Source organism: Microcaecilia unicolor, chromosome 8 (genome assembly GCF_901765095.1).
Source record: "Microcaecilia unicolor chromosome 8, aMicUni1.1, whole genome shotgun sequence".
NCBI lineage: Eukaryota > Metazoa > Chordata > Amphibia > Gymnophiona > Siphonopidae > Microcaecilia > Microcaecilia unicolor.
In genome coordinates this window covers 217,150,784-217,176,703 of record NC_044038.1, presented here as the reverse complement: position 1 = coordinate 217,176,703, position 25,920 = coordinate 217,150,784, and the positions used below count along the sequence as shown (strand labels likewise).

General features: G+C 43.4%; 1 protein-coding gene across 2 annotated transcripts; it reads right to left on the bottom strand.

Annotated features, from left to right (window-relative positions):
* Positions 1-544: 544 nt before the first annotated feature.
* Positions 545-25,920, bottom strand: SPATA2 (spermatogenesis associated 2). 2 transcript variants are annotated; one of them, XM_030211765.1, is made up of 3 exons: positions 25,834-25,920; positions 14,453-14,879; positions 545-4,816 (listed from the first exon to the last, which is right to left on the bottom strand). In XM_030211765.1, exons 2-3 carry the CDS (start codon positions 14,768-14,770, stop codon positions 3,575-3,577), a joined length of 1,560 nt encoding a protein of 519 aa, XP_030067625.1. In that variant the 5' UTR covers positions 14,771-14,879; positions 25,834-25,920; the 3' UTR covers positions 545-3,574. The 2 variants fall into 2 exon arrangements, with proteins under 2 accessions (XP_030067625.1, XP_030067624.1); XM_030211764.1 differs by having other exon boundaries at positions 25,831-25,896.

The window sequence follows — 25,920 nt, the reverse complement described above, 5'->3', positions numbered from 1 at the left end:
AAATTTAAATGCTTTACTTTTTGTCTATTAGATTGTAAGCTCTTTGAGCAGGGACTGTCTTTCTTCTGTGTTTGTACAGCGCTGCGTACACTTTGTAGCGCTCTAGAAATGTTAAATAGTAGTAGTAGTAGCTCCTAGATTTGATGCTCCCAGGATGGTAAAATAACCCCAGGTTTTTGCTGGGGTTATTTTTCTAGCTATAAAGCTATGTTATAAAATTAGCATAATGATGAAGTGTTTTCCATGCATTTGCATGTTTCGCATATCATTACTATTTACTCCACAGCAACTTGCCTAACATTACATTGTGGTAATTTAGTGCCCTTTAACGTGTTACGGGGCGAAGCACACGGGTTATTGCCATAACACAGCTTGATAGCTTCCCCCTCAATGACAGAATATAGCACAAGCACTGAGTGCATATACTTTCTGCAAACAAAAAGAAAACACAGAAAATGTTATCACAACTATCTGGTATTTCTAGTTTGCCAGAGACACACATAAAAAAAAAATTAGGACTGCATTTAACATTTATTTTCTTGGAAAGTGTTCTTTATTTTTAGAATATATATATTGTAGGCATTGTAAATGCTCAAATATGATCAAGATCTCTTGATGGAAATCAGATACACAATGGCTGCATTTTAAATTAGTTGTATATATATATATATATTTATATATGCATATATTTTACTGTCTCAGTCACAGCACTCTCATACAAGGTACACACACTAAAAATAAAAAATAAAGGTGTGGTGTCGCTTGCAAGTTATCACATTTTATATTACAGTATTCCATGGAAAATTTATACACAGGACTTTTTTGTAAAGCAAAACTGTAGTCCCTCCAACGTTCACTGTACAAGTTACGTGGCATCACATGTTATTACTTGTTAGTGTAGTGGCAAGTGGCAATACGGAAAGGACACATTCACCAGCATATGTACTGTGTACTAGTGGAACAACAAAATGGACACACAATTTCAGAAAAACAAAATGAAATCAAAATAAACACCAACCTAGAACCAACCATACAGACTTTAATAAAATGTTCCATTTGGCTTTATATACAGATCGTGTATCTACATGTGTTCCAGTATAATAAAAAGCCCCATTTGACACTCTTGATCACTCCAAAAAGGCAAATCTACCCCACATCTGTGCAGCTGTCAGTCATATTTCTGTAAGATACTGGGCACTTTGTTCAATGGACACAATAGAGCAATGTTAATAAAATAAGCCCAATCTTTTGTGGTTGTTCTGATATTAAAGAATTTGGGCTTTTCTTTCTTTATACAAACGCAGATCACATACACTTAACTGTTAAGCTTGGTTTCTTTTCCATATTTCACAATTGCAAATATATAAAGGCCAGCTCTAGTGGTGAACTATCAGCCTCAATTAGAACATGCTCAGCATGTGACAAAGTGCAAAGCTAATCACCTGTACATTTTAGAGAAAAAAAAATAGGCTCAGTTTCTAAATGTAACTTAACATATCGATTTCCAAAAAGGCATGCTGTCACATAGGCCTCACTTTTTCTAAAGGAAGTCAGTCAAACGGTTACAGTGCCAGTTCCACCATAGTAAAACTCAAAAATTGTAAAAAGCAGCATTCCAAATTGCCCAATCTGAAAATAACTTGATGAGTTCACTCACACATAGGCATTTAAACAGATTTTAAAAATGTATTCATATTAGGAGCAAAGTAAAACGGGTCCTCGAAAAGTTCCCTCCCCAGCAGCTTGTGAACCCCCATGCTGGCCTTAACAACACAGTGCCACGGAGAGACACAAAAATGGAGCTGTCCTGAAGTGCACCATTAACCGAAAAAAAAAAAAAAAATCAAAAACTTTTATTAAAAGAGGCTTACTTTAAGGCTAGGTTTAAAGCATTTGTTCACCTGGCATCTTGAAAGCATAAGGCTGTTTCTAACTCAGTATACGGTATCTAGTAATTGACTAATAAACATTGTCCTTAACCAGCTCTGACATAGTTTCACCAAACCTTTCTGCCACAACAGCTGTGTTAAGCTAGGCAGGTGCTACTGAGAACCGAGCCCAATTCAAACCAGAATATTAAGCTGTATATCATGCAACAGCATCCGAAGATCCAGGGATTACCAAGTCAAATCAACTGACTTATGGATTTAGTTTGCAAAAAGAATTCTAGCTCCACAGCCAACAAAAATACATAAGCCTAACGCAAATACTTTAAGGGACAGTTTAGCCTGCATGCACTGGAAAATTTCAATTTGGCCAATCAAACCAAGGTCTTAAATTAAATTAAAACATCAGAAATAAATTTCAAAAGATCAAATTAAGAAAATGTTTGAAAAGCTGCATAAGAATGTGTTTTATGGCTTTTATGCAGAGACTATACTGATCAAGTTTACTGAAAAAAAAAATAAATATCTGTACTGTTTTATTTAGAGTACACAAAATGATGTAATACAAGTTATTTAAGCATTATTTTGCTTATTTGGAATGACAACCATGTGCAGTATAACTGAGACTTCTTCATAAAATCCTATGACTAAGAATGCTGTGTCAATAGTAATTAAAAAAAAAAAAAAGTTATGCTTCTCAAACATACAGGCTTGAAATTGAGATGGCTCAGGGGGAAGGGGAGACTACGGCAAAATGAAAAGCAGAGATGTGCTGGTCTTTAAGGATCAGTAATCATATATGGAACAGTTGAAATTTATACCACTAACACACCCTTTTGTATACACTGAATTAGTCACCTGCTATGTAAACTGACAGTAACTTTATAAACCTCCTACTGTTGTGTTAACTTATTTTGTGTTGGCTGTCTTACTTTATAACCTTAAGCAGATACATGGTCTACCTGAAAACAGAAAAAAACTGATAGACCGGAAAAGAAAAAAATATATATTTCTCTTCCTTCTCATAACAACTGGCATAAAATTCAAGCCCAAAATGGAACCGAGGCAGTCTCACTCTTAAAAGAAATGGAGCAGCTAGTTCAAAAGCTAATGATCAAAACATTTCTATTAACGAAACGATAAACTTCCAGAGGCATAATAGTGAGAAAATAGATTAAGGAACAAAACCACCACTGAAATCTGTTTAAAAAATGGTGCTCCAAAGTGCCAGTAGTTCTGAAGTTCAACTGGTTGTACAACCTTGCCTACTCTCTGCTGGACTTTTAGTGTTAGATGAGTAAAGATACATTAAATGTAAGCCTAAAGCACAGGTTACATTCCTTTAAAGAGCAAAACTGCTTCCATACTAGGTTAGTACCTGGTTAATTTCAGTCAAGGATGTGGATCAAGTACAAGCAACTTGCCATTTGCACATATAGTAGGGATGGTAATATCGTGTGTAGCTACCAGTTTAAATAGCAAGTTTCCTTCCAAGAATTACTGTACCGAACTGCAGCAGCATGAACTGTTCAGCATCTTTCTAAGCCCAAGGACCAATGACACCCAATTAGTCAGAAATATATCCCAATGATTTGGCACATCTCTGAAGCAGAGGTCAGTGTTTAATATTTCCAGTCATGACAGAGTTCTCTACTTTAGCCCTTTTTTTTCAATAGGAAACTGAAAATCTACCTATATACAATGTGGGACAATGGGTTCGATTTATAATTTAGTTGATTGTTGGGTGTGAATTTATGATAGTCATTTTTTCGGCCACAAAAGTCATGACAGTATGCAGCGACACACGTATCACATGAGACTTTTGAACAGACCATGCATGTGTGTGATGCTCCGGGTCGGTTACAAAAGCCACAGCGCAATGGTGCTGGTTTCATTTTTGTATTTAGATAAACCCTATCTTGGCTTGCTGTTTGAGAGCCATGCAGTTTCTCTCGTAACACACTCCCAGAGGGCATACTGTCGTTAACAGGTGTTCTGCCAGACAAACTACTTTGCTTGACTGCCTGATAATCCGGTCTTAAAAACAAAATCTCACACTTCTGGCAAACAGAAGTGCCACAAGGTACACCGCAACTTTGGCACTTAACGGACGTGGTCTCTTTGGCTGGATGTGTACGCTTATAATAAGCAGGACTGGTATCATTCTTTAGCAGCCACACATCGGCTTTGACTGGTTCTTGTCTTTTAACATGTAGCATGCTTCTAGAATCGTGATCTGTATATAAATCTAGATCTTCTTGAGCGGAAAAATAAATGTGATTGGAGTTTGTTCGCAGTACTCCATTGGGATTGCATGAAACGTGCACAAATTCATCTGAACACCCATGAGGAGAGCTTGACATAGTGAGAAGAGAAGGCGATGGACGAATGATTTCGTCTTTGATATCATCTTCTGAATCAACCAAAACTGGTTCTTTCCGAAGACTCAAAGATGTCATCAAAGGAGGTTTATTTTTGTTTTCCCAGTAGCTCTCGTATGTGTCAACAGACTTAGAAGGCTTGGTTACTTTTGGTTTGAAATAGTCTTTAGAGGCCCTTTCACTAGCCGATTTCTGAAGTACCATACGGGTCATGGACACATTCAAATTTTCTTTGCATTCTGCACGCCTTTTCAGCTCATCGCTGCACCCACGAACATCCTCACTGCTATTTTTTCGCTCATGTATAACGTCACGTTCCAAATACCCTTTATCTTTCACCTGTAAATGGATTTCAAGTAGTAGTTCACATTCAACTCTAGCCAAGAAAAGTTCAAATGAAATCCGTTTCACTTGGGCAGTGTCAACCATGTCTTTGAGTTTATACACAGCTCCCAGTTCATGAACATATCCCATGTAGTTCAAGATTTGTCTTATGTCTTCTTCAATTAATGCAGACTTTATATAATAAACAAACGGTCCTGTGTAAGTCTGAAAAAAAAAAACGAAAAAACTGTAGTAAAATCCTAAAATATCTAGCCAACGATTTAAAAAGAGCTATTTCTAGCATTCCTGATCTAGTAAAGTTAACAAATTCACTTAACAGGTATGCTCTGTGTTGCTTGCAGAGCAAAGTAATTTCAAACAAATCCTCAAAACAAATGTAAAATCTGTTTAAGCATTTCTAATTAAGGCAAGTAAACTGAATAAACCTTAAAATAATAAATCACACCATCTTTATTCAATTAACAACTCTAGGCTCCACGTATAAAAAGAATTTCCAAGGTGAGAACTTCAGGCAGCAAAACAGTAAGTAAACCTCACTCTTCCTGATTCTGAATCTCTACTTCCTTGTCATGTTCCCTACAGTATCCCAAGTACATTATGCATGCATATATACATACTTGCGGGAAGAAGTCTTGAGCAGCAATCCTATATTATAGTTATGGAAATATGTAAACTTCTTGAAGCTATGCATTATGGGAAAATTAGGTTCTTACCGTGATAATTTTCTTTCCTTTAGTCATAGCAGATGCAGCCATTACAGATGGGTTGTGTCCATCAACCAGCAGAGGGAGATAGAGAGCACACTTTTTTCAGTGCCTCATACCAGCTTGCTCCACTGCCTCTCTTCAGTATTTGAAGCTTCCAAAGCAGTATGGCAAACCGCAATGGGAATAACATGAGCTTTCCTCACAGCGAACGATGGCCCTACAACAAAGGGCATTAACTCAGAATGGAGGGAATGAAACATCCTCCCGGAGGGCATAAACTCATCCTCCACTGAGACATAACTGGAGGGAATAAACTCATCCTCCCGGAGGGAATAAACTCATCCTCCAAACAGATGCAGCCATTACAGATGGGATGTATCAAAGCAATCCCTAGATAAGGTGGGAACAAGCCACACCACGCGCCAGCACTTGCGCTCCAAAATGTGCATCCCTCCTGGCAGCCACATCCAGTCTGTAATGTCGGGCAAAGAGAGCTTAGAAGCCCATGTTGCTGCACTACAAATCTCTTGAAGAGAGAGTGCTCCAGTTTCAGCCCAAGAAGAGGAAATTCCTCTAGTGGAATGCGCCTTAAAGGCATCAGGCGGAGGCTGGCTGGCAAGCAAATAAGCTGAAAAGATAGATTCTTTAAGCCAGCGGGCAATAGTGGCTTTAGACGCTGGAGACCCTCTGCGAGGACCTGATAGCAAAACAAACAGATGATCAGAGGTCCTGAAAGAGTTAGTAACTCGCAGATACTGCAGCAGAGTCCTGCGCACGTCCAACAGGTGCAATTGCACAAAAGATTCTGGAAACTCCTCCTCAACAAAGGAGGGCAAGAAAATAGGTTGGTTTAGGTGAAACGCTGAAACCACCTTAGGCAAGAAGGAAGGCACGGTCCGAACCGTGACCCCGGACTCTGAAACTGCAGAAAAGGGTCTCTTCAGGACAGCGCCTGGAGCTCTGACACCCGTCTCGCTGAAGTAATGGCCACTAACAAGACGGCCTTCAGTGTCAAATCTTTCTCTGAAGCACGCCGAAGCGGTTCAAAGGGAGCACCCTGAAGGGCCTTCAGCACTAGCCCCAGGTTCCAAGCTTGGCAAGGTGCACACACGGGAGGACGGAGCCGAAGCACCCCTCTAAGAAACCGTGCCACATCCGGATGAGCAGCTAAAGACACGCCTTCAACCTTGCCACGCAGGGAGGCCAATGCTGCCACTTGCACCCGCAGGGAATTATAGGCCAAGCCTTTTTGTACACCATCCTGCAAAAAGTCCAGAATCGGCGAGACAGGAGCCCGCAGGGGTGTGATCTCTCTGGAAGCACACCAGACTTCAAACTGGCGCCAAATCCTGGCATAAGCCATGGCAGTGGAACGCTTGCGGGCTTGCAGGAGAGTGGTAATTACTTTATTGGAATAGCCTCTCCCTCTCAATCGCCAGGCCATAAGACCTAATCGGCCAGCGTCCTCCATGGTCACCGGACCCTGTGACAACAGGTTGGAAACCAGAGGTAACTGAAGGGGATCCTCCATGAGCATCTGTCGGAGGTCCGCATACCAAGGCCTCCTGGGCCAATCCGGGGCGACGAGAACCACTTCTCCTGGATGCAGCCAAATCCGCAGGAGCACTCGCCCTATCAAGGGCCAAAGAGGGAACACATACAGTAGGCCCGGAGGCCAGGGTTGAGCCAAGGCATCCAACCCCGCCGAGCGAGGATCTCTCCGTCTGCTGAAGAAGCACGGAACTTTGGCATTGGAGCTTGTCGCCATTAGATCCATCACGGGCTTGCCCCACTTGGCACATATCTGCAGGAACACTTCGTCTGCAAGTTCCCACTCCGCTGGATCGATCTGATGCCTGCTTAGATAATCGGCTTGCACGTTGCTCTGACCTGCAATGTGAGCTGCCGACAGAAACTGTAGATGCAGCTCGGCCCAGTGGCAAATTTGTTCGGCCTGCGCAACTAGAGCTCTGCACTGAGTGCCGCCTTGTCGATTTATGTAGGCCACTGCTGTCGTGTTGTCCAACATCACTCTGACAGCCAATCCCTTCCAGGGTCACTTGAAAGGCCAGAAGCGCCTGAAACACCGCTTTCAACTCTAGGCGGTTGATGGACCACTCCGGCTCCTCGGGTGTCCATAGACCCTGGGCATGCTTCCCCTTGCAATGTGCGCCCCAGCCTTTCAGACTGGCATCTGTCACCACTAGGCATCAATCGGGGAGCGCCAGTGGCATTCCTCGCCGCAGCATGCTGTCTGAGAGCCACCATTCCATGCTGAGTCGGGCCGCAGGGAGCCAAGAGAATCTGCATTGGTAATCCTGAGATACTGGAGACCATCTTTGGAGTAGAGCATACTGTAGAGGTCTCAGGTGCGCTCTTGCCCAGGACGTTCCATGGTAGCCATCATCGATCCAAGCAGCTGGACAATGTCCCAAGCTCGCGGGCGGGGCATCCTCAGGAGCAGACGGACCTGATTCTGAAGCTTGCACCGCCTTTGCTCGGGTAGGTACACATACCCCGAGGCTGTGTTGAACCTGGCCCCCAAATATTCTAGAGACTGCGAGGGGGTCAGGTGACTTTTGGTCAAATTGACGACCCAGCCCAGAGATTGAAGTACTGAGACCACTCTGGCTGTTACATGCTGACTCTCTGCAGCAGAGTTTGCTCGAATGAGCCAGTCGTCCAGGTACGGGTGAACCCGAATACCCTCTCGCCTTAGAAAGGCAGCTACTACCACCATAACCTTCAAAAAGGTGCGGGGAGCTGTGGCGAGGCCAAAAGGCAAGGCCCGGAACTGGAAATGCTTTCCCATCACCGCAAACCTCAGAAACTTCTGGTGCGGGGGCCAAATTGGAACGTGCAAGTAAGCTTCTTTCAGGTCCAAAGACGTGAGAAACTCTCCTGGCTGTACCGCCGCAATGACGGAGCGCAGGGTTTCCATGTGAAAATGCTGCACTCTCAGGGACTTGTTTAATTCTTTTAAGTCCAGAATAGGGCGAAAAGACCCTCCTTTTCGTGGCACCACAAAGTAGATGGAGTAGCGGCCGCAGCCGTGTTCGGCGGGAGGTACCGGGGACACGACCCCTATCTGAAATCAGACCTTGTAAAGTCTCCTCTACCGCCACCCGTTTGGCGGCAGAACCGCATCGGGACTCCACAAACACGTCTCTTACAGGGGCGTCGAATTCTATTCTGTAACCGTCTCTGATCAGGTCCAAGACCCACTGATCTGAGGAAATGTTGGCCCACTCCTCGGCAAAGAGGGAAAGACGTCCTCCGATGACGGGACTCGAGGAGAGGGCCGGTGCACCATCATTGAGAGGGTCGCCCCTGAACTCCAGGCCTTGAGCCAGTGGCTGTGGAACGTTTGTCCGAGCGAAAGGAGTTCCTCTGCTGAAAACGGGCACGAGAAGTGAACCCAGCAGAACGCCCCGGGCGGTACTTTCGAGCTTCACGGAAACGAGGTCTGTAAGAGGAGTGGACCGCCGCACCCTTAGAGGAAGGCCGAGGCCTATCTTCGGGCAAGCGCTGGGGTTTAGCCTCACCCAGGCCCTTCACAATTTTCTCCAACTCCTCACCAAACAGGAGAAGGCCTTGAAAGGGCAACTTCACCAACCTTTGCTTAGAGGCCATGTTAGCCACCCAATGCCTTAGCCAAAGAAGATGGCGAGTCGCCACTGCTACTGCCATGTGTTTAGCCGAAGCTCTGACAATATCATAAAGGGCGTCAGCAAGAAAGGACAAGGCCGACTCCATCCGCGGAGCCACATCTGAAAAGGGCTCCGCTCCATCACCACTGCCTGTTGCAACCAAGCCAGGCAGGCTCTAGCAGCATAACAACTGCATGCAGACGCCCGAATAGTGAGACCTGCAATTTCAAATGACCGTTTAAGTGCTGATTCCAGTCTACGGTCTTGAATATCCTTCAGGGCAACACCTCCTTCAACAGGGAGGGTAGTTCTCTGTCACAGCTGTGACTAGGGCATCCACTTTAGGCATAGCAAAGCGAGCCATATGCTCCTCACTCAGAGGGTATAATTGCCCCGTAGCCCTGGAAACTTTCAAAGGTCCCTCGGGGTCACCCCATTGAGCCGAAATAAGCTCTTGGATGGAGTCATGCAAAGGAAAGGCTCGAGCAGGCTTTTTGGTACTAGCCATCCTAGGATTCACAGAGGAGGCTGTGCCACTGGCAGGGTCCTCAATAGAGAGAGCCTGCAGGGCATCAGAAATAAGCGTTGGCAGCTCATCACGGTGGAAAATCCTCACCGCAGAGGGATCGTCCAGATCCTGAGTCACTTCTGCACCAGACTCTGGCTCCTCAGCCTGCCAGAGTCCTCCGAATCTTCGCAGCCCGACCACGGGGGGGAAAAAGGAGGTGCAGCACTCTCTGAAGGGGAATGAGCACTTCTGCGCTTCATATTCTGCCAATTATCAAGGAATAATGTCTCAGAGGGCATACCCAGGCTAGAATCCACCGGGGGGGGGGGGGCATTAGAAGAGGCCCGTGCCGGGCTTTGTGGGAGAGCTCTTTTAAGCATGTATGCTTTATGCATTAATAAGACAAAATCAGGGGAGAAAAACTCACCCTGGGCACCCGGATCTCTGCCGGGGCTAGTAGCTCCCATATCAGCCTCACTCCGAGGCCTCCCCACCGGGCTCAGGACTCTCCGTCTCAGCGGAGGTCGCGCCATGTGGTAAATTCAAAATGGCGCCCGCTGCCAGCTCAGAGCGTGAAGAATCGTCGCTCGCCATGCTCGGGCCGGCTCTAACGTCTGTACAGCACGATTTACAGAGCCCCGCTGCTGATCTGCGCTTGCCACACTTGGAACAGCGCTTTACTGTCTCCGCAGCCAACGCCGAAAACGGCGGTAAAATTCAAAATCGCCCCAATCGCGGGCCCACCCCGGAGGAGGCAGAAAACACTCTTACCTCACTGGACCGAGTATCACAGCTCCGGTCCCACAGAAAAAGGAAAGGAAAAACCTCTGTTCCAGCGTCTAAGCGCCAAAGCGTGACGCAACTTTTCTTTTTTTTTTTTAACGCTGTGAGGAAAGCAGAGGTAAATAGAACTCCGGAGGCTCAGGTGAGTGGGAAAGGCAGGGAAAGGGTGAACCTATGTGCCTGCATCCACTGTTGGTGGGGAAGGACAGGGAACGCTAAGTAATGTGTCCACATCCACGGAGGTATGGGTAAGGCAGGGAAAGGGCGAACCTATGTGCCTTTAAAGTGAAGCTGCTATAGCCTCCAACACCCCTGCTAACAACTGGCAAAAGCACAGGAGCAACCTCCAGGCAGATTTTAGATGGAGCTCGAAGAAGCTGCAGCCACTCTGCTAGGGGAGATAGAGAATACTGAAGAGAGGCAGTGGAGCAAGCTGGTATGAGACACTGAAAAAAGTGTGCTATCTCCCTCTGCTGGTTGATGGACACAACCCATCTGTAATGGCTGCATCTGCTTGATGACAAGGAAGTGATTGTTTTTAGAACTATTTCCCCTTTAGACTCTGTATAAGTAAAAGTATGACCATTTCAAATCGATAGCACTTAGTATTTCACAAAATGGACTAACCAATCAAGTTATCAGCCCTGCCCTGGCAATATCAACGTGAGGGCATGAATCCTAATCATACTATGAAAAACCCTGATTATATCCCACATACCCAGCACTCCAACTAGAAATTCCCAGCTCTAGGTTTCTGTATGTCATAAATCAAAAAGAAGGAGAACAGGATAACTCAGGAAGGGAAAAGATACATAAAAACACAGATAAGCTGATACAGTGAAACTATTCTAAAATACTAACCCTCAGATTTTATGAATAGTGCTAAAAATTGCACACATGCACAATTTGAGTAACGAGCCAATTAGCGCCAATAATTCAGCGCTATTGGCATTAATTGGCAATTTGGATTTGCACATACTATTCTATAAAGATGCACGCGCAAATTGTTTAGCACATAACTGGAGAGGGTGTGGCCATGGGAGGGGTATGGTGGGTCAGGGGCGTTCACTAAAGATGTACAAAGTATCATAGAATTTGGGGGATCTGCACCTAATTTACACCAGGTTTCAATTGGTATAAATCCTCAGGAATGGAGGAATGGATCCTCGCGCCATGTGCTATTCTATAAACCCAACTCGGACCTCCATTTATAGAACAGTGATCAGCATGCATTTTTTACAGCGCACAAATTTGGGGCGTCATTTACAGAATCTGGTTCAAAGTACATCCCATGCATTTTTTGAAAAAAAAAAAAAAATCAAGAGGTACATAATTTAACATTTATTTCTATAACTACATTACAATAAAATATTTTTAACCATATCTTGGTTTGCAATTTGTAAAGAAAATGTGATCATCATCATCTATGCTTTTATTTGTAGCATTGGATAAGTTGATTAAATACTAAAAAATTGTTTCAAAAGAAAAAAAAATATATCAGTGAACTAAGAAGGTGGTATCCAATTGGATTTTGTAAGGCCAGTAGGGGGGAAAGCCAGTCGCCAAGCTGCACATGCATAGAACAGTCAATCGCTAAGCGTGGCTGCTCTGTACATTCTCAGAACAGCGTGCGCTACCCACGGCTTTCATACACACATACAAGCTGCATGTATGAAAAGCCATGTGTAGCTTTTTCTTCAAAACTGGAGTCACAGGAGAGCTGTGGGGTCTGGCGAGCCTGATGCAGGATCTTCTCTGGATCAGCATAGTTTTGAAAATTAACCACAAAACATCCCTTAATTGGGGTTGGGGAAAAACAAAATGCAGTTAGAGGAAACACGGCGAGCTCTTTAATCTTTAGGAAATGGCAGAACAGCCATTAAAAGCCAATACAGATTTGAAGGCTACGATTTTTTTTTATTTTTGTCTGTAAGCTGGTCCAGACATGGCAGGCAGGGAATGCTCATGCTCCACTGGAGCCACTAAGAAATATCATGCATAACGAAGTGCTACACATGAAACTAAAAATCAAAGAATTACTTTTCTGATCAAGATTTGCTCAAAACGTCACTGCGGTGTGCTGTAGGGGGACCTGTTATGTGGACTCTCTGTAGACCTGATAAATGTAGCCTACTGAGTCTGCCTGGATAAAAGAGCAGAGAGAGCAGAGGCGTCACAAGCCATGCTCCGGGGCATGCACAGGGGATTCTCCTTAAAGGTCGCAATTCTCATGGAAGTTATCACAGCGGAGAGGCCACCGTCATTCTACGACTGCTCCTGCCCTTCCATAAATAATCCCTCGTTAAAGGTAGGTGCTACATTTTGGGAATCACCTGTAAAACGGCTGTGCATTGCTCGGAATGCACATTTAAATACATTACCGTACGTTTCCTGTTGTTACCTGCCGCAAACGGTTCAAAGCCCACACAGCCCCTTTGTGCATTGTCTGCCGATACCATGCTCGCTGAAACGCACATTGGTGGCCCGGTATGTTTTGGCAAAAAATGGTTACCGGCTAAATAAACGCTCCCAAAGGGGACTTCCCCTTCTCACGACGTCACATCCAAGAACCAATCAAGACACAATCAATATTGAAAATCCAATCACATCACAGACCCAATAGCTCAGTAGAAGGCTTCCCATTCAAGCCTCTTGGGAACATAGTTTGTAGCCATTTTTTGCCATTAATCTTTAAGACTGGAAGATATTCGTTATTTCTAGTTCACCCCTCCTGAGTAGTAATGAAATAGAAGGGTCCTTTTGTTAAGGAAATGGCATGTTGCTTCAGTTAATATGTTCGGAGCTCACCCTGGATGAAGGTTGGATGTTGGATCACCACTGGGTGGAGAAGCTAAGTGATTACAGTTTTGCTGTGCACATGTTCTTCAATTTAAGATTATCTTCTTCGGTAGTCATTTTTCTTAATAGTTTTGGTATTAACTCAGTACTTCATTATTATTAAGAAACTAGTAAAAGAGGCCCGTTTCAGAGCAAATGAAACAGGCACTAGCAAGGTTTTCGTCGCCAACACCCCCCTCCCTCCCTGGCCAACCCCTTCGTTGTTCTGCCATTGCTCCGCCCTCGAGGGATTTTGGTGGCTTCACCACCACGAACCTTCGAACCTTTTTGAAGGAAGTCAGGGCTTGGCTTCACTGACGTCAGTGTCCTCAGAACGTTGAGGGTGAGTTTTATTATAGTAGATTTCCTCTGGTTCTTTAGCTGCAGTGTTTTTCTCCATTAGGGAGTTGTTTTGCACTGCAGTTGGTTTCAGAGGTTACATTAAAGCCTGTGATGAGAGCCTATTAAGGGGAAGACCATCATTGTAAGCGCCATAGGCTTTTGAGGTTTCCTTTATTTAAATATTCTATATATATGAAGTCCTGGTTTAATAGCTAGAGCAATTTTTGATTTAGATTTTAAATACAATATTGCTGTATCTCGCTATGAACACCAATTGAAGAGCAACTTTCCAAAACTCACTCACAGTCCATTTTTTTGTCAGTTTTGAGCTATGCGATTAATTTCATTCATCATGGCGAGATTAATTTACTGTTGCTTATTCCCGTGCCCTTTATAGTAAAATTACCTCTTATTCTACTAATATGTTTTTATTACATAAGTACTGACACTGTCCTTAGTAAGATATGATTTTTGGATTTTGAAAATAACGGTTAAACCTTTAACGCACAGGCTACCACAGAACGCATTAAAGCATTTTGCAGAATTTGACCTACTTGCAACACCCTAACCCATGCATTAACGATTTAAAAAAAAAATTTTTTTTTGAGTGGGCAGTCCCATGTTTTCTGGCTAGCGTGTTAGGATTAAGTGCATGCTAACCGGATAACGCGGAGTTAACACAGAAACACTTAACACTTCCTAAACAGGAGGCGGTAAGTTCTCTCATGTTAATTCTTTGCAGGTACCACACACTAATGGGAACATTAATGCATGACCTGCAATTAACACAGCAGAAAAAGCCTTTAAAAATGCCGCATTCAATCTGGGCTTTGTGCATGGGAAAGTCCCATATTAAGCCCAGATTTTACCACAGCTTAGTAAAACTTCCTCTAAAATGCTTGTGTCTCCTTCATGTACCTTATAAATAAGCCACGAAAATATAATACAAAAACCTCTGTAAATCTGAACTGCAGTTAACATAAAGCAAAAAATAAGGAATAAGAAACCTTACCTTAATGTGTTTGAATTCTTTCTTCCAAGGATAAAGGAAAAGATTAATTCCAACTGTTTCCAGCACTCCAAAAGCAATGTGAAGGGCACGTAAACTTGAAGATTTCAGAGACCTTAAGGAGTTTTCAGCCACCTCGTAAAGGTTTATTATCCTGAATCTATAAAAGGGATCGATTGTGTACAGGTTGAGTAAGGCTGAAGCTGCTGTTCTAAGGTATTCATCACTAATGGAGCGCTGCCTGCTGTCAGAAGCATCCACTTTGGACTCGTGAAACTGTACATACTTTTTAAATAAGTCGTCCCGGTATTTTGTATCCATTGAAACTGGTTTCTAAATGTCAGTAAGCAGCTACCTCATTGCATCCATGGCTTCTTTAGGAAAGGTGGGTTGGTTTGTGCCACATTACTAACTTTGGCAACGGTGATTCCTGGAAAAGAAATCAAACAAAATTGGTGAACAGACTTAAAATGGCCCTCAATTTACAAGACTTATTTGGATTTGATACATACATAAACTGGCACTTATCTTGCATAAACGTCTAAGTCCCCATTTCACAAAGCCAGGAAATCCAAGTGCATGCAAATGGCAAGGAGGCATTGGTCTGGACGTGTCTTGGGGGAACAAGGGTGTGGAAAGTTTATAGAAGAGGGCTAAACATCTATGTCCCAAAAGATTGACATCAGGAGTTACACCTGTTATTAAGCATATTTAGGATTTGGTAAACAGTTGCTACAGAGCAGCAATCCATTGGAGGGATTAGGGGGATTGTCTCCTTAAACACCCAGTGGTTTTTGTCCCCTCTCAAATGTCAAGCTGGCAAAAGAAACCGGTCACTGACAGCATCGAGATAATACCCGGTTATGTTTTTAAAGGTTACGAAGATAACCAATCATGTTGCTATTGGCTTTGAACCCATCGATATACAATGGATATTTTTGGGGTAGATGTGGCATAAACATCCATTTCTCCTGTATTTTAGGACAGGCTATATACATCAGCAGATTTTGTTTTAAAATACTGGTGAAACTTGAGACGCACCGACCTGCACATCTCAATTCCTACTTCTATGACCTGTCTAAAAAGGGGCTGTATATGGAGTAATCACTTATGTTTGGCTACTAGCTTTTGGATTACACAATATTAAAAAAAACCCAACAAACTATACAAGAGATATAGTCTAGAAGCACACCAGTATATTTTCTATGCTGTTTCAGTTAACATGGCAAATTATGGGCAAATAGTACAGCAAAAAGAAGCCTTTAAGGACACTCCTCCGATCACCTCAGACATCCCACAAACACTCTCCTGGCTACTTTGGATATTCCCCTATCTGCTCCAAATGCCCCCCCCCCCCCCCCCCCAGAAATGCTTCTAAAAGTGGAGAAACGCCAATTGCTCCTGCCTCCAGCACTACCATCTTTCAAAATATTAGTGCCTGACCCTTTTTTAAGAACATATAAGTACGTAAGTGTTGCCATACAGGGTCCATAAAGTCCAGCATCCTGTTTCCAACAGTGGCCAATCCAGGTCACAAGTACCTGGCAAGATCCCAAAACAGTACAATACATTTTACGCTGCTTATTCTAGAAATAAGCAGTGGATTTTCCCATCCATTTTAATAATGGTCTATGGAAATTTAAGAAAGTTATCCAAACCTTTTTTAAACCCCGCTAACTGCTGTTACCACATTCTCTGGCAACGAATTCCAGAGTTTAATTACATGTTGAGGAAGAAAGATTTTCTCAGATTTTTTAAAATTGACTACTTTGCAGCTTCATTGCATGCCCCCTACTCCTAGTATTTTTGGAAAGAGTAAACAAGCGATTCACATCTACCCAATTCCACTCCACTCATTATTTTATACTAGTAAAAGAGGCCCGTTTCAGAGCAAATGAAACGGGCGCCAGCAAGGTTTTGTCGCCACCCCCCCTCCCTCCCTGGCCAACCCCTTCGTTGTTCTGCCATTGCTCCGCCCCCGTCATGACGTTTGACGCGAGGGCGGGGCCCGGAGCGATTTCCACCCCGCCTCCCTGCCAACCCCTTTCGTTGTTCTGCCATTGCTCCGCCCTCGAGGGCGGGGCCCGGAGCGATTTTGGTGGGTTCACCACCACGAACCTTTGAACCTTTTTGAAGGAAGTCAGGGCTTGGCTTCACTGACGTCAGTGTCCTCAGAACGTTGAGGGTGAGTTTTATTATAGTAGATACCTCTATAATACCTCCCCTCAGCCGTCTTTTCTCCAAGCTGAAGAGCTCTAGCTGCTTTAGCCTTTCCTCATAGGAAAGTCGTCTCATCCCCTTCATAATTTTCGTCACCTTTCTAATTCCACTATATCATTTTTGAGATGTGGTGAGCAGAATTGCACACAGTATTCAAGGTGTGGTTGCACCATGGAGTGATACAAAGGCATTACAACATCCTCATTTTTATTTTCCATTCCTTTCCTAATAATACCCAACATTCTATTCGCTTTCTTCGCCGCCGCAGCACAGAAGGTTTTAAAGTACCGTCAAAGATGACTCCTAGAGCCTTTTCCTGGTTGGTGACTCCTAAAGCGAAACCTTGCATCACTTTGCACTTGCTCACATTAAACATTTGCCATCTGGATGCCCAGTCTCCCAGTCGTAAGGTCATCTTGCAATTTAATAAACTTTGTGTTTTCGGCAAATTTAATTACCTCACTAGTTATTCCCATCTTTAGATCATTTATAAATATGTTAAAAAGCAGCTGTCCCAACACAGACCCCTGTGGAACCCCACTATCTACCTTTCTCCATTGAGAATACTGACCATTTAACCCTACTCTCTCTTTTCTATCCTTTAGCCAATTTTTAATCCACAATAGAACACTACCTCCTATCCCACCACTAGAGATCAATTACCACTATACTTAAAGATGGTGGCACTAAAGGCAGGAATGACTGGGCATCAACTTCTGCTTTTAAAAGTGGGTCTGGGTGGGGGAGCAGGTGAGGGAGAAGGAGAGATGCTGGACCTGGTGTCATGAAAGGAAGGGAAAAAGGGATGCTAGATCTGGTGGAGTGGGAGGAAGTAGAGATGCTGGACTTGGTGGCATTGGTATACGCTGGTTGGTGTTGTGCCTTATGTGGGAAGATATTTCTCAGCTCTTTTGGACAAAAAGCGAGCACCATTACTGTAGAGGCAGAGGAAGCAGTGTTCACAGGCTCCTTACTCCCTCTCAGGGACACTGTGCTACCAGGGTATAAATTATATCACAATGATAGAGTGGATCGAATTGGGGGGGGAGTTGTGCTGTATGTTAATGGATGAATTCTGTGATACAAAATAAAAATTCTGCATGAAAAAGACAGCAATGTGGAATCCTTATGGATAGAAATTCCAAGTGTGAAGGGAAAGAGTACACTGGTAGGGCTGTATTACCATCCGCTAGGATAGAACGATCAGACAGATGAAGATATGTTAACAGAAATTAGAAAACCTAGCAAATTTGTAAACAGCATAATAATGGGTGATTTCAATTACCGAATAAAAGAATAAACTTATGGCATAGAGATGAGATTAAATCAAAATCCAAAATGATTCACCTCTCTTCTACCATAGGGGAAGAACTGACCACCTGCAACTCAAATTATACGTACAGAAACAAAAGACCTCAGTTATATAAAGAGACAATTCCAGTGTTTGGATTACCAGTCTCCTTCTTCCCCTGACAATGCCTTGTGGGGAAACAAGGATCTCCCGTTGGCATTTTTAAGCAAAGATAAGCAACTATTTTGATTTCCTATAACGTTAGATTGTGGCTGATTATGCTTGCTGTTAAAATCTACTAACATTGACTGGACATTATTTGAATGCCTACTAGGGTAAAAGCTTTAACTACTGTTGGGTCTGCTGCAAAACAGTGATCATAACATGATCAAATTTGACTTAATAACTGGAGTGCAGTCACTAAGGAAATCTACTGTAGCAGCATTTAATTTTTGAAAAGGTAACTGATAAAATGAGGAAAATGGTGAAAAAAAAAAGCTGAAAGGCTCAGCTGAAAGGTTAGGACTTTAAATTGGGCATGGGCATTGTTTAAAAATACCATTATGGAAGCCCAGACCAAATATATTCCATGTTTTAATACAGTTGGAAAGAACAATAAATGACAACCAGCATGGTTAAAGGGAGAACTGAAAGAGGCTATTACAGCCAAAAGAACATATTTCAGAATATGGAAAAAAAGATTCAAATGAAAAAAACAAGAAGCAACATAAGCACTGGCAAGTTAGATGCAAAACATTGATAAAGATGGCCAAAAGAGAATACAAAGAGAAACTTTCCTCAGTGGCAAAAACTCATAGTAGAAACGTTTTTAGGTATATCAGTAGTAGAATGCCTGTGAAGGAATCCATGGGACCTTGAGATCATCAAAGAATAAAAAGGGTCACTCAGTGAGGACAGGGCCATAGCAGAGAGGCTGAATGAATTCTCTTCCTCGGTCTTTACTGAAGATATAAGAGATCTACCTGTACCAGAGATGGTTTTCAAGGGTGACTATGCAGAGGAACTGGAAGAAACCTCGGTGAACTTGGAAGATGTAATGAGCCAAACTGACAAAGAGTGGTAAATCACCTGGATTGGATGGTATACACCCCAAGGTACAGAAAGAACTCATATGAAATTGTAGATCTGCTGTGGGCAATCTGTAACCTGTCATTAAAAATTGTCAGTAGTACTTGAAGATTGGAGGGTGGCCAATGTAACACCTATTTTTAAAAGGGGATCCAGGGGTGATCTGGGAAATTATAGATTGGTAAGTCCAATGTCAATGCCGGGCAAAATAGTGGAAACTATTATAAAGAACAAATATCACATCTACACATAGACAAACATGGTTTAATGGGCCAGAGTCAACAGAATCAGCCAAGGGAGGCCTTGCTTCACCAATTTGCTTCATTTCTTTGAATGTATGAATATACATGAGGATATAGTTGATGTAGTGTATCTAGATTTTCAGAAAGCTTTTTACAGAGTCCTTCATGAGAGACTCCTGAGAAAATTAAAAACCCATGGGATAAGTGGCAGTGTTCTGTTGTAGATTAGGAATTGGTTGATGGATAGAAAACAGGAGGTAGGGTTAAATGGCCAATTATCTCAGGGGAGGGGGTGAAGTGCCCCAGGGATCTGTACTGGGACCAGTGCTATTTAACATATTTATTAATGATCTGGAAATGGAAACAATGAATGAAGAGATTAAATTTGCAGATGACACAAAACTATTCAAAGTTGTTGAAATGTATGCAGGCTGTGAAAAATTGCATAAAGGCCTTAGAAGTTGAAAGACTGGGCATCCAAATGACAGATGTCATGTCCCTGGTCCTAAATGTGATAAAGAAAAATGATGTCTATTTTCTTTCCTTTAATGCTACCAGACTAGTCCAGACTAATGGGTTATACAATACTATATGATACTTATAGACCACTAACTTCCAGTAAACTGGTTCAAAGCAGGTTACAATTAACAAAAAGAAAATACACTAGTTAAACATATAATTTCTGAAAAAAGATAAGTTTTCAAACCTTTAGGAAAAAAATAGGCAAAAAACACCAAAATTGAACAGCCTGATATACAAAAGTTGACTACAAAGAGCTTTTATATTTAATTTGATGGAATGAAGTATAATAAAGAAGCAGAGAATCCCCTGCCTTAGAGGTGGTAGGTGATAATGGAAAAGAAAATAGACTTGCTAGATAATCAGAACAAGATCTTTCAAAAATCTTATAAACCCAGCAAGCCAACTTAAAAGAAACTCAGGCTTTTATAAAAGCCAATGCAGTTCTATTAGTAATAGTGTGGCATGGTCAAACCACCTCTTGCCAAATACCAGCTTTTCAACCTTCAAAGTTAAGCCATCAGGTAATAACTCAGTAGGAATTAGGGACCAGGTACAATGTAACCACAAATGATTACCCAAGAGGATACTGACACAGTTCGGCTGAAGAGACAGTCACCACAATGCCCATGCAAGAAAAGAGGCTGCGCCTAACACGAGGGAAATGGGATGCTAGTCGCTTGGATTCTGTTTTTCCCATCATAGCACAAAGGGCCATAGGCACTGGAAGAAGGAACCAAAAAGTTGCCGTAAGTACGTAAGTGTTGCCATATTGGGACAGACCAAAGGTCCATCAAGCCCAGCATCCTGTTTTCAACAATGGCCAATCCAGGTTACAAGTACCTGGCAAGATCCCAAAAAAGTTCAATACATTTTATGCTGCTTATCCTAGAAATAAGCAGTGGATTTTCCCCAAGTTCATCTTAATAATGGCTTATGGACTTTTCTTTCAGGAAGCTTTCCAACTTTTTTTAAACCCCGCTAAGCTAACTGCTTTTACTACATTCTCTGGTAACGAATTCCAGAGAGTTTAATTACACTTTGAGTGAAGAATTATTTTCTCCAATTTGTTTTAAATTTTTACTACTTTGTAGCTTCATTGCGTTCCCCCTAGTCCTAGTACTTTTGGAAAGAGCAAACAAGCATTCACATCTACCCATTGCACTCATTAGACCTCTATCACTGTTGTCATGGAGCCTAAATCTGAAGATAATCCATTGCACAAGGTAGCAGTTTGCGCAGGAGTGAACAAATCTGGTTCTGAAGTCTCACACTCGGCCGTGAAGAGTCTTTTCTCCAAGCTGAGGAGCCCTAGCCGCTTCAGCCTTTCCTCATAGGAAAGTCATCCTATCCCCTTTCTCATTTTGTTGACCTTGTCTGTTCCTTTTCTAATTCCACTATATCTTTTTTGAGATGCGGTGACCAGAATTGCATTGCACACAGTATTTAAGGTGCAGTCACACCATGGAGTGATACAAAGGCATTATGGCATCATAAAGCAGGGTTGTCCAGCCTTCACTGTATGCAAACAGATCTCATGCATATTCACTGTGGAAATCTTGAAAACCCGACCTGACGTGGGCCAAGATTGGATGCCCCTGCCATAAAGATTCCAAAAGGGAGAATCCTAGTACAACTTGTAAGATGGATGTAATACCCAAAATAGAGGATGCTGCCCCCATGCAACCCAAGAGGGTGCTGACAAACACAGCCCAAAGGCCACCGACACATATAAGCCATGCACTTGCAGCCAAAAACAAGCCAAGTGGCTGCTGATACCCACTAGGAATGCAATCACTGTGGCCAAAAGGAACAAGACACAAGATTGCTGAAAATAATGAATCTCCTATGCTGAGGAGACAAGCCAGCCACAAGGCTGCTGCCACAATTAGACGTAAACTGCCTTACACCAGAATCCAAGAGGCTAACATTTTCAAGAAGTCAAGAGGCTGCTGACCAGAAGTCATTAATAGCTGTTTAAAATGAAGGCCTAGATTAGTGTGCCTTGTAGAAGGAAAACCATGAGACCACCACCAGAGCTCAGCCCTAGAAGGGATGCTGACAACGTTACCTTGGAGGCCGTGAACCAGAGGCAGCCCAAGGGAAGGAAAGAAGAGCGGCCCAAAGGGCTGCAGACATAAAGTGTTCTCCTCCCTCAAGGGGCCGCATCGCAAGCGAACAGGCTGCCGGTGAAACTGAGAACAAAAGGCTGCCATGATCAAGCACCCTAAAACCGACATCCACCAGGGCCACAAGGCATTGCAAATGCGCATAAGGAAAGCGCAAAATGGAGTCAAAAGAAGCAACTCTAGGGCAGTTGCAGGAGCTGCCACTGCACTTCAACCATGCTATCACCACAGAAAATAGGAACTCACATGAGAATCATAAAGTGACAAAATCATGGCAGGCTGCAGACACATGGGAATTGCCTACATACCATAAGGAGAGAGTTCCTGCAAACTAAGGTTATGCAGACTCTGTCAGCAGAAGAGGAAGCATCAAATGAATCAGGCACACAGCTAAATTGACACTGCACATGAGAAACGGCCATTGGAGCACATCGATGCTCAGAACAATGCGCTCCAACTGACGCCTGCACAGAAACAAGAGCATCCCGGCACAATTAAGTCAGATAAAAAGGTGCAGCAGTGCTCAACACCCAAATTCTGTCTGTTTGGTCAGAGATACGGAAATACAGGCAAGGGGAGGGAAAAGGCTAAACATCCCCAACCCCTGCAGTGTGAAGGTGGAAGTAGTAAAGACCTGAAACCCAGGACGTAGAATGTGAAGGGAAGAAACAGCCTGCCAAAAATGGACATGACAGAGAGGGCATGAAAACTGAAAAAGAGAAATACAGAATTGAAGACAAGAGTCGCCTGTCTGAAGAAGGAAAAAAAAAAAAAGATTCCCCCCCCCCCCCCCCCAAAATCAGTTCACCTCAGCAAGAAAAGGAAAGTAGTATATACTTGCCAACGCCAAATAGTTAACCATTCAGTGAAGGAGTGTGCTCCATGTAACTCCAGACAATCGGACGCCGTGCTACAAAGGCATATAGGCGAGGAAGGAGGGACCCAGTACCACTAGGTGTCACCCTAACCGGCAGATGAAGGACCCAGCACAACTGGGTGTCATCCTAGATCAGATAACTTGCTTGGTAACCAGCAGAACATTTAACTCAACTGAACCCCAGAACTAGCCAGGATAACAGGAGTTGCATGATCTGTCCACCATCCACTAGGGGACAGAGAAAATACTGAACATTCCAGGGTGCACGATACCCTTAAGGGGCAAATTACTTGGAACTATTTTCTCTATCTCCTTCCAGTTGTGGATGGACATAATCCATTAGTCTGGAATCGTCTGGTATGGATGAAAATGAATAATCCTTGTTGGGGCTGCCAGCTCTTCTCCCTCCCATTACGTGCAGTACAAGATAACAGGGGATTCCACACAAACAGCACAATACCTACCAGAGACAGAAGGAAAAATAAATAAGAGCTTAAAACAGATACACATCCATTAGAAATATTATATAATATACACATCCATTAGAAATATTATATAATATTATATAATATACATGAATAATTTTATAATCACTGGACAAATGCTCATATCAAGAGTTTCAGGTTTATATTAAAAATACTTGTACAGAAATCAGTGGCATTATCAACACTGAGAGCCAGATGCACTAACTCCAAGGAAAGAGCCCTTCCTTTACCAATCCTTTAGCGAATCGGTAAAAAATGGGCATGCATGAAGGAAATCGCATGCAAATGAGCTGCTCACTGTTAGCTCATTTGCACGCGACTTCCTTCCTCAGGAGGGGAAGCCAGTCGGCCAGCTGAGCATGCGCAGAGCAGCCAAGCGTTATGCTGGCTGCTTTGCGCGTGCCAAAGACGAGGTCATACACGCAGACAAGCTTTATATATAATAGCCGTCTACAACCAATAAATTGCCGGGCATTGTGCAGCAGAGGGAGAGAGCAGGATCCTACAAAGAGAGAATCGGGGATCAGGACATGCGAGGACACCCAAATCGAAACTATTTGGACCTCCCTGTCGATTATGCCCCTCCAGGTCTCTCTCAGCCAATCAGTGCATTTAGCTGACACACAGCTAAACGCGCTGTGATTGGCTGAGACAGACCTGGAGGGGCATAATCGACAGGGACGTCCAAATAGTTTTGATTTGGACGTCCTCGCATGTCCCGATCCCCGATTCTCTCTGGCAGTGGTCATTTCAGGCACCTTAGTCGTAAGAAAAACACATCCAAGAGAAGGACGCCCATCACAAAATCTGAAGAAAAAAATGTCCAAGTGTTCATCGTGGCCGTCCTTTTTTTTTTTTTTTTTTGAGTGAAGGACGTCCCTGACAAGCACTTGGACGTTTTCTTTTTCTTCCGATTTTTGCGATGGGCGTCCTCCACTGCATGGGTCCCACTCACAGCAGCCCAACGAGAAGTATAGACCTCCTGTTAGGTTTTCCACGGTGCATGGGGTCAGAAAATGGCTGTGCATCTGCCTTGCATGCGCATTATAATACTAATTAGCTCATTTGCATTCCGTTTTCATTAGCTGCTACTGTGACAGGAAAATGGCTCAGAGAACCCTTTTGTGCATGTCTTGTTTTACTACTTGCTCGTTAGACTGGCTAGAACTGGTTTAAAAACCACGTTGCTGGCTCATTAAGTTTAGTGCATCTGGCCCTGAATGCAACAGAACATCCATTAAAAAATGAATGGCATCTCTATTGTTATGGACATGCAAGCAAAATAAATGTTTCCAACAGCAGGGTATGCTTTACAATTTATTTTTATAATATATCAAGCCTTTAGCAACAATACCCTGCTTAGACACTTTGTAATACCACAACAGTTTAAATGTGGGCAATAAATAATAAATCAAATCAATTCCACTCTATTGTCAGCTAAAGGCCTTATAAACTAAGGCCAGGAACCAAACTTTGCAATGAAAATTTGGCGACTGTATTTTAAGACACGATTTTCTAGAATTGTAATTGCAATGCTTAAACACTAGTGATTTACAGTCATCAAATGCATTATCATCTATACTCAGTTTTTTTTTTTTACAGCACATCCTGGTTTAATATATATAATTTACTCATAGCAACATCACTACGTCATTGTTCACTACTTGGCACGCTGACTGCAAACCTAATCGGAACGAAGATTACAGAAGGCAGCAGTTATTTGTAAGCTGTGCCATTAATATTATCAGGCTCATATTTCATTCCATTACAAGAATCCAACGCGTTTTTCACCTTTCACGATCGGCAATGATCAAATGTGGCTCATATGAACTGATGACAGCACAACACTTATCATGCATTTCAGAATCGCAACCATTCCAACAGTAAAACCAAATAAGATCAAGTGCTCGAGAAGTTCAGCGCTTGCTGCGCAGCAGCTCTGCCGCTGTTAATACCCGACCTTGGTGCATCCAGTCACTCCTCCAGAAATAATCCCCGAGCCGCAGCATCATTTTCTCAGGACCGAATTCCCCACATCAAAGCAGTTCCCAATGCTGAGATGCAGCAACTTCTCAGTTCGGCTCGTGGTGGGGGATTCTTCTTCCTCCCCAGCCGGAGCGCTCCGTCCATTCACAGGCACCAAAATGAAGCACCGTCCACGACGAGTCGCAGTTGGGACAGTTTTATATAAAATAAAGGACCAGGAAAGTGCGTTGGGTTGACAGGAGGGGGAGGGATGCTCGCTTTCACCGGCGTAGCGCTTCAGGGAGAGAACAAGCTGCAGCCCCACCACATCTCCCCCACATTCCGGTACAGTTTAACACCCTAAACACTCTGCCCCAAAAAAAAAAAAAAATGAGCAAAGCGGCGAGAAGGTACTCGGTAAAACGTGAGGGGGAGTCACGCTCGAGCCACTTCCTAGGCTCGCACCTTCTTCCAATGCCTCCCTTCCCCCGGTCACCGAGAGGGAGGGAGGTAACTGAGGGGGAGGGAAGAGACACAGCATCGCAGGGCACCGAAAATACTCACCACCAGCTGCCACCGTGGGCCGCAGATCCCGGCTGGGCTCTATTTCTGGCTTCCCCGCCCTCCCCCACCCCCCCCTGTGGCCTCTCCCTC